At 46.4% G+C, this 12,940-nt stretch overlaps 1 protein-coding gene across 1 annotated transcript in view; it reads left to right on the plus strand.

The window, feature by feature from the left end:
- The window catches only part of col27a1a (collagen, type XXVII, alpha 1a), a gene marked incomplete at its 5' end in the record, with an annotated part of 61,891 nt that overhangs the window by 45,669 nt on the left and 3,282 nt on the right, over nucleotides 1–12,940 (plus strand). Inside the window, 31 exons of the mRNA XM_080018203.1 lie at nucleotides 724–777; nucleotides 3,301–3,354; nucleotides 3,751–3,795; nucleotides 3,991–4,035; nucleotides 4,896–4,949; nucleotides 6,516–6,569; nucleotides 7,137–7,190; nucleotides 7,680–7,733; nucleotides 7,969–8,022; nucleotides 8,137–8,244; nucleotides 8,360–8,413; nucleotides 8,500–8,607; nucleotides 8,738–8,791; nucleotides 8,909–8,962; nucleotides 9,312–9,368; nucleotides 9,462–9,515; nucleotides 9,601–9,654; nucleotides 9,740–9,793; nucleotides 10,004–10,057; nucleotides 10,257–10,364; nucleotides 10,448–10,555; nucleotides 10,731–10,838; nucleotides 10,982–11,035; nucleotides 11,668–11,730; nucleotides 11,847–11,900; nucleotides 11,987–12,022; nucleotides 12,146–12,163; nucleotides 12,269–12,304; nucleotides 12,434–12,460; nucleotides 12,588–12,641; nucleotides 12,757–12,925. Coding sequence (XP_079874329.1) covers nucleotides 724–777; nucleotides 3,301–3,354; nucleotides 3,751–3,795; nucleotides 3,991–4,035; nucleotides 4,896–4,949; nucleotides 6,516–6,569; nucleotides 7,137–7,190; nucleotides 7,680–7,733; nucleotides 7,969–8,022; nucleotides 8,137–8,244; nucleotides 8,360–8,413; nucleotides 8,500–8,607; nucleotides 8,738–8,791; nucleotides 8,909–8,962; nucleotides 9,312–9,368; nucleotides 9,462–9,515; nucleotides 9,601–9,654; nucleotides 9,740–9,793; nucleotides 10,004–10,057; nucleotides 10,257–10,364; nucleotides 10,448–10,555; nucleotides 10,731–10,838; nucleotides 10,982–11,035; nucleotides 11,668–11,730; nucleotides 11,847–11,900; nucleotides 11,987–12,022; nucleotides 12,146–12,163; nucleotides 12,269–12,304; nucleotides 12,434–12,460; nucleotides 12,588–12,641; nucleotides 12,757–12,925 — 1,954 coding nt within the window. The remainder of the gene's footprint in view (nucleotides 1–723; nucleotides 778–3,300; nucleotides 3,355–3,750; nucleotides 3,796–3,990; nucleotides 4,036–4,895; nucleotides 4,950–6,515; nucleotides 6,570–7,136; nucleotides 7,191–7,679; nucleotides 7,734–7,968; nucleotides 8,023–8,136; nucleotides 8,245–8,359; nucleotides 8,414–8,499; nucleotides 8,608–8,737; nucleotides 8,792–8,908; nucleotides 8,963–9,311; nucleotides 9,369–9,461; nucleotides 9,516–9,600; nucleotides 9,655–9,739; nucleotides 9,794–10,003; nucleotides 10,058–10,256; nucleotides 10,365–10,447; nucleotides 10,556–10,730; nucleotides 10,839–10,981; nucleotides 11,036–11,667; nucleotides 11,731–11,846; nucleotides 11,901–11,986; nucleotides 12,023–12,145; nucleotides 12,164–12,268; nucleotides 12,305–12,433; nucleotides 12,461–12,587; nucleotides 12,642–12,756; nucleotides 12,926–12,940) is intronic.

A 12,940-nucleotide genomic window follows, 5' to 3' on the forward strand; every position in this document is an offset into this window, starting at 1 on the left:
GTTTTACCCTTTTCCCTTTCCTCCCCTCTCCTCTCCCCGGGATTCACACCTGCTTCACTCAACGTAAAAAACAGCTTTTCTTGCACTTAATCAGTTGAAGCCACGGTGGAGCCGTGCCTTCGGGGCATGGGCTATGGCATCCTTAACATATGCACGCCTTAGAAAGTCCATTTCAAAGCTGTAGTTCCAAACGGCCAGCGCACTGGGTAACGCAGTCGTTAAGGTATCTGTTTGGTTTAAAGGTGTTCTCAACCGAGAAGGCTGTTTCACCGCACAACAGCGGTATGCGGCGTAGCTGGCGGTCCGCGGCAGAAGGTTCCTGTGAGAGTTCAGAGGGCCAGCAGACTCCTGCTGAAGCCGCATTAGCCTCCCGTCAATCAAGGGTCCGACACCTCCGACCAATTAGAAGGGGTCCCTGTTTCCCCCTCACCGTGGCCCTGCCGCGGCCGGCTTTGACGGCGTGCGGGGCCAAGCTTCGGCGGAAGGTGGGGGGGCCGGAGAGCCATCAAAATAAACATAAATATGGGGCTCTGGGGGTGCAGAGGACCAGGATTCCGGAGCAGCCCCCCCCTAATTGGTGTGAGTGACGGATCTAACAACAAACCCCGTAGTGTTTTTTTCCGAGGTCAGTCGGCCCCCCCAGGGTCAAGAGAAGGGGGCTCTGTGCTTTGTTTTACCCCCACCTCTCCTTCACCCCATTTTTCTTTCCCCTTTGTCTCTCAGGGCCTCCCAGGATCTCCTGGCCCAATCGGTACCAGAGGGCCCAAAGGCAGGCGGGTAAGGTTTGAGTTTCAGACTCGGGCCTAACGGCTGAAATGTCATCCGGTTTTTCTATCAGAGTTCTGTTTTTTAAGTTGTGCTTCAGCTCGTGCTTCTGTGTGTCTCCCTGCCATGTTGGCGTCCTCTTTGTATGGATGTTTGATTGCACGAGCGTCGTTCACTGCCTGCGTATGTGTGGTTCGACCTCTCCGCTCCGTCATTTGAGCCTGCTTTCTCTAGGCACGTACGGAGTCATCTGCCTCTGCAGTGATGTCACATCCTGCGCCTAATGACAAACAATGACTGTCTGTAGCTGGGCTCATAGTCAGTGCTGCTATTCCACACTTTTCATAGAAAACGCCACTTGGCACTTGATGATTGCAATGAAGGGTCGCCGTCCTTCGGTTTATGTTACACACCCTAGATGGCCGTAGATGGCTATAGTCACTTTAGACAGCTTGTGATGTTTAAAATAATGGTGATGCTGCTGTTTCCATTATCGGTGTGGGTGACGCGCACGGTTTTCAGGGGAGAAGTTGACTCTTTTTATATATGGTCTTTGCATCCCAGTGCCTGAAATCGAGACATATCCCAGCTACTACTGCAAATGCATTCCTCTATAAACCTTTTTTATATATAAATATTCTTGTCTCCGGCCTCCCCCAAAAGCCTGCTAATATACGCCTTTTATATCTGTGGTGCACAGACCCCAGCGGAGCCAGTTGGCAGATGGGAGCGCGGTATCGAGCCTCTTTGTCTGAACTCTTCCTGAGGGACGTGCCCGGCTAGGCTTGCTCTGGACACACTCTCGCGTCTCAAACTGTGTTTTCAATTAATGCTGTAGTCAGCAGCTTCCACTGCCAATAAATCAGCCCGGTGCTCCGCGACCTATGTTTCGGCGGTTTCGGTCCAGATGCACGCCAATAATCCTTCTCGCGCAAATGAATGCAGACATTGGCAAATGGGCAGATTACATGTACCGTTTATTAGATAAATCCTAAGGGGATAATATATATTTTATTACGCACTAAGAGCGATTGTTTTCTCAGCGATCATAACTCTGCAGAGCGGCGGCGGCATGTAAACCGGAGCTCCAGACGCCCACTTCTACTGGCAAACATCTGAGATGCTTCTACCATATGGCTCCTCGGTGTTAGCACCTTGACCGCAGAGCCTGAACATGTCAGATGTGAAACGGTTGTGTTGAATCTCAGATTTCGGATAGAAACATGGCACAGGCATTGCGGGGGGAAAAAAAGGACCTTGGGAAATGAGGCGGAGGGCGTCTCCAGCACTTACACCAAATACCATACGGCGTGCCATCTTTCTGTGTTTCCATCTGTCTCTCCTCTATGACTCCTTCTCTTCTCCTCTTAGTCCTCTCATCCGCCTTTATTTACATGTCCCTGTTACACCGTCTCTTCTTTCTTTGTTTTCATCTTTCATCTTTTTTTCTCGGAGGGGTTGTGCGTCGTGGAGGATATACAAATGTCGAGCCCTGTTCAACATCTCGTAAAGTCTCATGACGACCGGCCCGCGGACCCTCGACGACTTTGTTTCAAATCCCAGGCGTTGACATCTAATCGCCTCGGACGTTGCGGCAGAGGGGTTGCAACGGCAGTGTTATAACTTTTGGGGTATTTTTTATATTCGCCTAATTCGAAGAATGACACGCAATAAATGTTCCATGACCTGATAAGGAAGAGGGGGGGAAAGGGAGAGAGCTTCCCCATACAGTAGCATGTCAGCTTGTGTAAACCAAAGCAGTGGGTAGCAGCTACCCCAGACAGGAATGTTAATGAGTGCTGCTCATACAGCTCCACTTATAATAGGCTTATAGCACTTTACCTAGCAGCGTTCTCAATGGACCTAGCTCCTACTGTGCTCAGTCATCGTCCTTTCCGTCGGCACAGGCCGCCCGTGTGGCCGTGTCACACACACAATTCTCTCCCTTCCTAAACTCGATGTATAACACTCTTTTGTAGCCGCGGGTTCGGTCGGTGTCGGTTCAGTCGGTTGAGCGGGCCTTTTTTTTTTTTTTTTCGGGTGCTGCGGGAGGCTCCGCGTCGGGGGTGCAGGTGCAGAGCGAGATGTACTGTAGCGCTCTGAGGAGTGTGAGGATCTACAGTAATCCATCACCGCTGCTCATGAGCCGAGGAGGACTTTAAGCACTTTAGATTGATCGTGTTTGACAGTTGTGACTGAATAACGTAACAGTCACACTGTTTCGAAGATGTATTTATTTAAGTATCAACAGTGTCTTTGTGTGCCTGTGTGTGTGTGTGTGTGTGTGTGTGTGTGTGTATAACCTTGTCCTGACCTCTCTGTTGGAGGAAACAATAGTGACCTCTGTAGATTAGTGTCGTGCCGGGGTACCTCACTGAGAGGCCTAAATGTGTTCTTACACACATTCGGCGTGTGTGTGTGTGTATGTGTGTGTGTGTGTGTGTGTGTGTGTGTGTGTGTGTGTGTGTGTGTGGGGCTGTCTGGCAGAGTTACAGTGACCTCTGTTGGTAAGGTGACAGCTGTCTGTGTTTTCAGGGAGCGAGGGGGCCTGACGGTCCAACAGGAGAGCTGGGGTCAGAGGGCAAGAAGGTAAGACTTATGGGAGGGTCAAATGTCAGTGACAAAATTGCATTAGATATAGCGGCCATTAAGGTTTGGGACTGAATTTCGACTTCGAACTTAAACTATAGACTTGATAGGGATCTGGCTATGTATTTGAGAAGATCTTACTACATAATTAATGACATTTTTTTGTTTATACATAAAATCTGGCTTGTCAAATACAAGCAGAGTATGTATGTATGTATAAATATACTGTGTATACATTTATATACTTTTAAAAGAAAATGTCTCCTGGTGTACCAACATAATAGAAATTCTTCACGTTCACCATTCATTCATTAAGTTACGGAAATGTCCTGGTGTCTCGCGACTTGTATCTTAATTTCAACACTTTCTGTCCATCTTCCTTTTTTCTTCTCACAGGGTCCTGATGGTCCTCCTGGGAGAATTGGTCAAGGTGGACTGCAGGTAAAGCATTCTTCTTATTTCTGTTATATTACAACCAGAGGAGGGTAGAGTATGTCAAATTGTGTTGAATAAAAGCACTCAGAAGCATAAATAATAAGTCTAAGTAAGAGATGGTGGGTATAATAGTGTAATATAATGTATATAATGTTTATATCCTAATATCCTATTTAAGCATAGTTTCTTTTTTCACCCTAGGGAAAGATTGGAGAGACAGGGGAATCTGGGCCCAAAGGTTTTCCAGTAAGAATCTTTAGAATCTCTTTCTCTCTCTGTATTGCCCTCTATCTCTCTCTTTAACACACACACACAACACACACACACACACACACACACACACACACACACACACACACACACACACACACACACACACACACACACACACACACACACACTCAATCACCAATTGCAGGTACTTCATGTAAGGAGAGGAATACTACAAGGGCAATGTCTGTTTTTTGCCCGGTAATAGATATCTACTCTTATATCCCTTTGAAAGATTAGGCCTGTACTTTCAAATCGCTAAAATGTTGCATTAAAGGTGCAGTGTGTAGAATGTAGTGGCATCTAGTAGTGAGGTTGCAGTTAACAACCAACTGAATACCCCTCCCCGTGGCGGTGCAACATGGAGGCCTCCGTGGAAGAGAAGGTAGTTGCGAAACTCGAATGGCCCTCTCGAGAGCAAGTGTTTGGTTTGTCCGTTCTGGGCTACTGTAGAAGAAACATGGCGGTGCCACATGGCGGCCTCCTTTGAAGCGTACCCGCTCCCTATGTCAGTAAAAACAGCTCATTCTAAAGTCACACCAACACAACGATTCTTATTTTCATGAGATTATACACAAATTAAAACATACTTGTGAATATTATATTCAATTTCTGCCAAGTCTGCTCTGTAAATTCTACATACTGCACCTTTAAAAGCAACCGATGTTACATTTATGAAACTGTTCATTGCAAACAATATGAAGCAGTTGTATATTTCAATGAGAAAAAAAACCAAAAAACATTATGGTATTGACATGTTATCCGCCATAGGAGAAAGAGTTAATTGCAGTGAGAGAGATTACAAATTATGACCTCAGTGACCCCTCTGACTTCAGGGTGTCCAAGGACCTTCAGGACCTCCGGGAGACAAAGGAATAGCAGGAGAGCCGGTGAGACCACCCTTCTTTGTGTCAGTCCATCTCTCTCAATACCCTGGGCATCTTTCACCAATTACCCCCAATTTATTCCCACTAACGTTTTACTTTACCCTTTTGATTATCTTCAATCAAAAGGGAATCTTCAATTGACTCTCTGATTTGAAGTCCAACAGTACGTCCAGCAGTTGTTTTTTTTATGTAGTTACATGTATTTATGTCTATTAAAGATGTATTATTCTTTATTGAGAGTATCCTGTGGGGCAGCCAGGGAGCCGTTCCATCCTTCAGAAATCTGTTCTGGAGAGGCACGCATATGGCAGGCTTTTTCAAGGACTGGGTTATTTTAGGAGGTACAACCAAACCAAACCAAAGGAATTAACGTAGTAGTGAAAGCAGAAGGATAGACCGTTAGAGGGACCGCTCCGAGACACGGAAAAACGTCATTTTTTGAAAAATAAAATAAAATAAATGTTCATGTCAGATGTACCTTTACTTGGGATTACAAGCAGCCATATCAGCTTGGTATCCATTCTGGAGAGGTTTCCATGCACCCCCAAAGGAGACTGGACCCATAACCTAGTGAGGGTGATTCATTGATGCCGGAATCCACAGTCCTGATTTTGGTTGCCCTCAACCGATGTTCTAACCAACTTTCAATTCAATTTAAGGAGAAATATTCAAATGCATTTTTTCTTTCTTTTCATCATCAGTTCTCGCTCAGATCAATAGTAAAAAAAACAACTTTTAACCTCGATGTCAAAATCAACATACTAAATTGTGACGTTTCTGTTAAAACGTACCTTTGTGTTTGACATAATGCATTTGCTTTTAAATGAGCATTTGCTGTTCCCCGGTTCAGAGTTTCTTAGAGAAGGGCCGTAGACTCCTTAAATTGACTTTGGAAGATCTCTTTATTTCCGAGCTCTAAATGTTGGCAAATATGACAGGGCGGCTCTAAAAAGGAAGCTCGGGTGAAGGGTCAACCACAGAATGGGTTGTGCTTCTGCCTCGCCGACCCCCAACTTTCCCCGAGACCATTATCTAAACATCCGAAAGTTCCCTCATGAGGCTCTTTCTTTGTCAGAGCCCCATAAAAGGCATCCAGGCCGTCGCACGGAGGCATTAGTGGGGTATTCACAGCTTACTTTATTGGCCGGTAAAGGCGAGCGGGTGGCAGTGTTTACTTGTAAGGGTCGCTTGAGCTTTTTCTGTGGACGGTTGAAAAAGACTGGCAGCTTTTCCCACTTCCTAGAAAATAAGACAGAGTTACACAGGTGAAGACATTTTCGCACCAGGTCTGACGTTTTTTTCCTGAAAGACCTTTGAGCCGTGGTGACCACCAAACCCGGGTTTTGTGCCATGTCGATGCCTTTTTTGCGTTTTCTGTTGTGCAGTTACACCATCGGTGCGGTCGTTCAACGCCACAAAGCAAACTGCGGTAATTGCAGGTTTCGGTTTAGCTGTTACTAGATTCCACATCATGAGAAATCTCTGGTTTCCTTCGTGAAATTCAGTGTTAAATGGAATTGGACAGCGTGGGATTGCCTGTTAACTCGAACGTTCTGTTATTGTCCATAGGGACCATCTGGGCCTCCAGGGACAGTAGGACTGCTCGGAGAAATTGGTCTGAAGGTGAGGGATAACATTTACTGTCACACACACACACACACACACACACACACACAGACACACACACACACACACACACACACACACACACACACACACACACACACACACACACACGTGGATGGCATGGGACTGTTGCCCTGTGCCCTTTAAACTGCATAATTTGGGACGTTTTTTGACAGTTGCAGTTCACATACATTCGGATCATTACAATCATCATCGTCATAAAGATACTATTTAACCATCTATTAGGATAAATACAATTACGATGTTGGTTCATTTAACCAAAGTCCTAACTGCACTTGTGTGCGATATTGTTGTTCTGTAGCCAAATCCCAGAAGTCGTCTTGGAAAGAGCAAGGGATTTGCGGATGCAGGATGACCCCTATTTTGTATCTATAATGAAATAATGGCTTCCGTTCCTGTATCATATACTGGATATAATTTGACGCTCACACACATCTTTTTTTTTTAAACAGTTAAATGGGTGTGATTATCTCTTTCTCTCTCCGGGGCTCATTAAGTTGTGAACCACGTTATTTAACCCTTTCCATTAAAAAACCTCGCCAGGGTCCTCCAGGCAAAGATGGTGAACCTGGACTGCCAGGTGAACCAGGGGAGAAGGTGAGGAATGTACTTTTGTGAATATGTTTCTTCAATAATTATGTAAATATAGTTGGATGCATTAACTCCACGCATACGTTATGGAAACAGTCTTGCAAAAATCGAACATGCAATATCTTACAAATGCTTATTTTCACATTGACACAAATACACAGACGCACTAGAGACGTCATGCGCTCAGTAGGTAGCTCGTCTGTTTAAATTCTGCAGTGTGTGGAGTTTCATTGTTTTGAAAGCCCCCTTGAGGCTTGTAAAGGAGCCTCGAGTCCCTGTGAAATCCCTTCGCTCGGACACCATGACACCCCCAGAACACGATATGAAAGCTTTACAGTCATTTTCCTTTTTCCCTTGTCCACCGTTAAACACAGATTTTGGGTCAGAGACATGAGTGCTGTCATGCAAAATACACTTGATTTACGTGAGTGTGTGTGTGTGTGTGTGTGTGTGTGTGTGTGCGTGTGTGTGCGTGTGTGTGTGTGTGGGTCTCAGGGAGCCATCGGAGCAGTTGGGAACATTGGAGAGCAGGGACTAATAGGACCACGGGTGTGTATATCAGCTTTAACCTGTGAAACAGTTCACATTTACAAGGAGTTGAAGCCCTTCATTATTACAGTACTGAGACCTGTGTGTGTGTGTGTGTGTGTGTGTGTGTGTGTGTGTGTGTGTGTGTGTGTGTGTGTGTGTGTGTGTGTGTGTGTGTGTGTGTGTGTGTGTGTGTGTGTGTGTGTGTGTGTGTGTGTGTGTGTGTGTGTGTGTGTGTGTCTGTCTGTGTGTGTAGGGAGGGCCAGGCCTAGAAGGAGAGGCTGGTCCAGCCGGCCCGGATGGAACCAAGGTAAGACTCTCTATATCACATTATGGCAAAACCAACTCCTGCTATAAAGGTTTTTAATAGCCATTTCACTTGACTCAGATAGAGCGCCGTTGACCATATTTCGTTGCTGTCTAGGGTGAAAAGGGTGACATGGGTCAAGAGGGTGACAACGGAGACAGGGGTGAAATTGGACTAAAGGGAAAAGAGGGCCCGCCGGGAGACCCCGGCCGCACCGGCGTCCGGGTGAGAAGCACAAAGCTCTTGAACACATTTCAAGACGTTTTCCCGTGTTCCGGGGGAGAAGCGGCGGCGCTTAAACCACACGGACGGCCGCTCTAACCTTTCTCCCTTTCTCTAGGGTCAAGAGGGCAAGTCTGGCAAAATAGGAGAAAGGGGCAAACTCGGGATGAAGGTAAATACGCCGCCCGTTTGTTCCCTCGCTCTGTTCTGCCTCTGCTCTGGAGCCGGGCGTTCACCGTTGGATCGTGTGTCTTTCAGGGGGCCAAAGGTCACCTGGGTTACCTTGGGGAGACCGGACCAATGGGCAAGACAGGACCAACCGGGTTCACTGGGCCAAAGGGCTCCAGAGGGACAATAGGACATGTGGTAAAGTAGACTTATAATGTGTATAAGTGTATATATGTATATATATATGTGTATATAATCTTTGACAACCAAAACAGCTGTCTGGAGTTTTCTATATTGTGTCTAAACAATAGACTGTTGTTCTGCCTAGGGCGCTCCTGGACGAATGGGGCAGCAGGGGGACACTGGCCTTGGGGGTTATGAGGTGAATAAGCTAACACGCCCGTGTGTATTACCCAAGGACTGCACTTTTAACATGTGGTGGAAGCATGCTTTTTTAGGAGCTTGACTTTATTCCCATGGTCCGTGTCTGTCGCTACAGGGCCATCAGGGACCACTGGGCTCCATTGGGTCTCCAGGACCAAAAGGTGAAAAGGTACATATCATTCACCTGCCTCTTTTGGCTGCTATGTATATTTGGCTGATAACAACAATCCTATGTGCATTAATTTCCCTGAAAGTAAAATAAAGCACCAACAGGACCACCAATTCGTCTCATTTTAGCCATGAAACAAACTTCCCAAAAGGGAGTTTAGTCTCCTTAAACCTGCTTTGGATGATAATCTCTTAATCCAAGCGAACGGGTTGTAAAAACAGCAGGGGTTTTATTTTTCCTGAAAGCAGAGGTAGACATAAGAGGACAGCTTTACACTTTTGGGGAAATCGAGGATCTCACTTCTGATGTGGAATAACTCAAACAAACGGTTTATCTGCACTGATCATAGGGTGAACACGGGGAAGACGGGAAGGTGGAAGGTCCTCCGGGTCCTACAGGTGACATAGTGAGTAACCCCTCATTCACTTTTCCGCATTCTTTTCTGACTGGATATCGGCTTGTTCCAACGTTTCTCTTTTACATCTGACTATTTCACCAGGGCCCTCCTGGTGACAGAGGAGAACGAGGAGAATCGGGAGATCCGGGATATATAGTGAGTGTCATCCCTCGGCTGAATCGATCTGCATGTTGTCCGTTCATGTGTTTTGTGTCGTTAACGTACGCCCGTGATTCCTCAGGGTCAAGTGGGGGTTGATGGCATGAGAGGCAAGTCCGGGGCCCCTGGATTACCTGTAAGTCAAATTAAAATTTCCCTATTAGCAGTTGCCGGTGGTCTTTTACAATTTTCGCTCTCACTGACTTTACTGATGATTTTAGGGACACGCCGGACATCGTGGGAAACAAGGACCCAAAGGAGCCAAAGGAGAACAAGTGAGAAATCCAAGGCGGACAGCCATGTTTTAGACATGAACCGTGTATTGTAGATTAAATTTGTGCCAGGAAGCATGTGGAACGGTTTCTTTTGAGATTAGACCTCTTACTTGGAATAACACCAAAGGACTGTCTCTCTCTCTCTCTCTCTCTCTCTCTCTCTTTCGCACTCTCTGTCCATCTGTCTCCTTCCCTGTGGTGGTATTTTAGGGTCAAAAAGGCAAACAAGGTCACATCGGACAAAAAGGAGCAAAAGGACCACAGGTATGTCTACACTTGGTTCACTTTACTTCATTGTCAGTTGTGTTTCATTCAAGACACACACGCACACACACACACACACACACACACACACACACACACACACACACACACACACACACACACACACACACACACATTGAGATGTCATACTAGGTACAGTATAAGGTTCGAATTAGAATTTCTATACACTTTTCCTCAGGGTGTGGTCGGTCTACTCGGGCCCAGGGGCATTGTGGGCCGCGAAGGGCATGAGGGTGTGCCCGGTATCGATGGAGTCCCAGGAATGGACGGTAGCAAGGGCATGCCGGTGAGATCCGCCTCTAGATTATTATTTAAATCTGAAAATGTATGTAGGATTGGATTGGTTATTCTCTATTCTCTATTCTATAGGGAGAGCATGGTGACGATGGAGAGTTTGGTCTCCATGGTAACTCTGGCCATCCAGGTAAAACAGGGGTTCCAGGACTTCCAGGTGACCAGGGCACCTTTGGACCGAAGGTATGAGGCAGACATTTTGTGATAACACCATAGGAAGAAACCATTTTCGTTGTCAACTTCCAATTCTGTCTAGTTTTTGAAATACATTTTGTGAATATGCAAGGATTTCCCCAGAGCTGGAGCAAATGATTGTATTCATTCATTCATTCATTCATCCATTCATTCATTCATTCAGGGTGAGCGAGGTCTTCCAGGCCAGGTCGGATCCCGGGGGAAGAGAGGATTTAGGGGTGGGATGGGACTGCCCGGGTCTCAAGGGGACCGAGGACCTAAAGGACAACCCGTACGTTGAACACAGCTTGCTTTCTTCACCAAATTGATTGTGAACTTTTATACATTTTCAGGTTAGATTTCATGCCATTTTTATTGGTATAATTTGGTGGAGATTCTCCACTTGATCACTCACTGATTGATGTGGATTTTCAGGGTGACCCAGGGGAGCAAGGATTTCCTGGCATTCTCGGAGTATTTGGCCCGACGGTAGGTTTCAAGCCTTCGCTCGACGCGAGGTCCAACCGTATGCCGAGCCCCGAGCTAAAACATCAATCCACTAATCTCGGCCATCTCCGTAATTCAAGTCAAGGAACACGATCCGTGTGCTGTGGTCGTAGCCTGGGAGACTTCTATTACGGCTCCGTGTTTGGATCCTAAATCTGGAGCTTTAAACAGATGAGGGAGGAGTAAAGAGCGTGGGTAGATGACGTGAGGATGAAGGATAAAAAAAATTAAATAAAGTACAGTAGCGCAAAACCCACCCAGTGATGGATGATTTGCAGGCTTTCAGTACCCCGCTGGAGTTCTTCGCGCCGCATTAAAGGCTCCTAAATCACCAAAGGCAGCTGTTAAAATATGACCCACGCTGCACGAGGCGAGGACTCAGTAAATCACATTCCCATAAATACATTTATTTTGTGCAGTACAGGCAAACACAGGCAACATGAGTCGGACCACCATGTAAACATAGGAAATATGAGATGGACCCTAATTATTGGTTGTGATAATCAAAATTGGTTTGCTTTGGGAAGAGCAGCCATTGATAAGCATCTGTTACCTTTTATACTGATTCTGATTCTAATAACCACATGAAAAACCAAGGCATATTTTGTTTTCAGGGGCCGCCGGGAGACTTTGGGCCAAAGGGCATCCGGGGTCCGAAGGGGCCACATGGCGTAATGGTAAGCAAACCAAATATCAAAGCTTGTGAAACGTGTCCGAACACTTGCATCGCCTGGGCGCATCTTCTACCTCCATCACCTTCCTTTGTAAGGTTTCCTCTCGGTTTCGTCCTCAGGGCAGAGGCGGCATCGCTGGTCCGATGGGAATTATTGGTCCAAATGGAAGCGCGGTACGTAGAGCAAAGATTTTTCGACATTTTCGCCCGTCCCTCCGCTTGCATCGTCCATTCGTCTGACTCGAAACTCCTCTTTACAGGGCCCGAGAGGAGAGAAGGGGACTCACGGAGAGACTGTGAGTCCGACAGATCTGTTAATCAGCTTTCAGTCACCCTTTTCACAGACCTTATCAAATGGGAATAATCTACAGACTGAAAACTTATCTCCTTCCTTCCTTTTGTAATTTCTTTTTCGACAGGGATTGCAAGGCCCAAAGGTATGTTTGATTTTGTTTATTTCTAGAGGCAAGCACAGCACATACCGCGTCTAGTTTTTACCCTAAGACTTGTATTTAATCATTCACAACTTTATTCCTTACCAGGGATCTCCAGGACCTCGTGGACCCCCCGGACTGCCTGTAAGTTTCTCATTCCAATTACCTGTAACCTTGTGAATCAAATGAATCTTGTGAATCATCACATTTAATAACAATTTAAGATGATCAGAATTCCCTCTTCCGTTAACTGCTAATTATCTCACTCTCTAGGGTCCCCCGGGTGTTCTTCTCCCATTGGTAAGACATTCAAGATTTCGTCAGATTTGATACATCCAGATGGTTCGAAGTGCACCCAGTTGAAATGATATACAGAGAGATTTGACGGCTCTGTCTCACTGCGCATGTGTGTTTCATTCGGATGCAGAAAGCGGACAGCCTTCATATGTTTGCGGATTCGCGCTCCCCGCTCAGGACTGAGGTATGTGGGGCGTCCCTTCTTAACGTCCCTCAGTATCGTCGCACCTCATGTCCGTCATATCACCTGATCTATCGCTCCCTCTCGGCTCCCCCTCTGCTGATCCTCCATACCCCAGAATAAACCGGTGATGGACCTGCCGATGCTGGACCAGGGTGCAGAGATCTTTAAGACTCTCCACTACCTCAGTAACCTGATCCAGAGCCTGAAGAACCCGCTGGGCACCAGGGACAACCCCGCCCGCATCTGCAGGGACATGCACAGCTGTGAACAGAAGCTGAATGATGGTGTGTGTGTGTGCG

The sequence above is a fragment of the Zeus faber genome, assembly GCF_960531495.2.
Source record: "Zeus faber genome assembly, chromosome: 17".
NCBI lineage: Eukaryota > Metazoa > Chordata > Actinopteri > Zeiformes > Zeidae > Zeus > Zeus faber.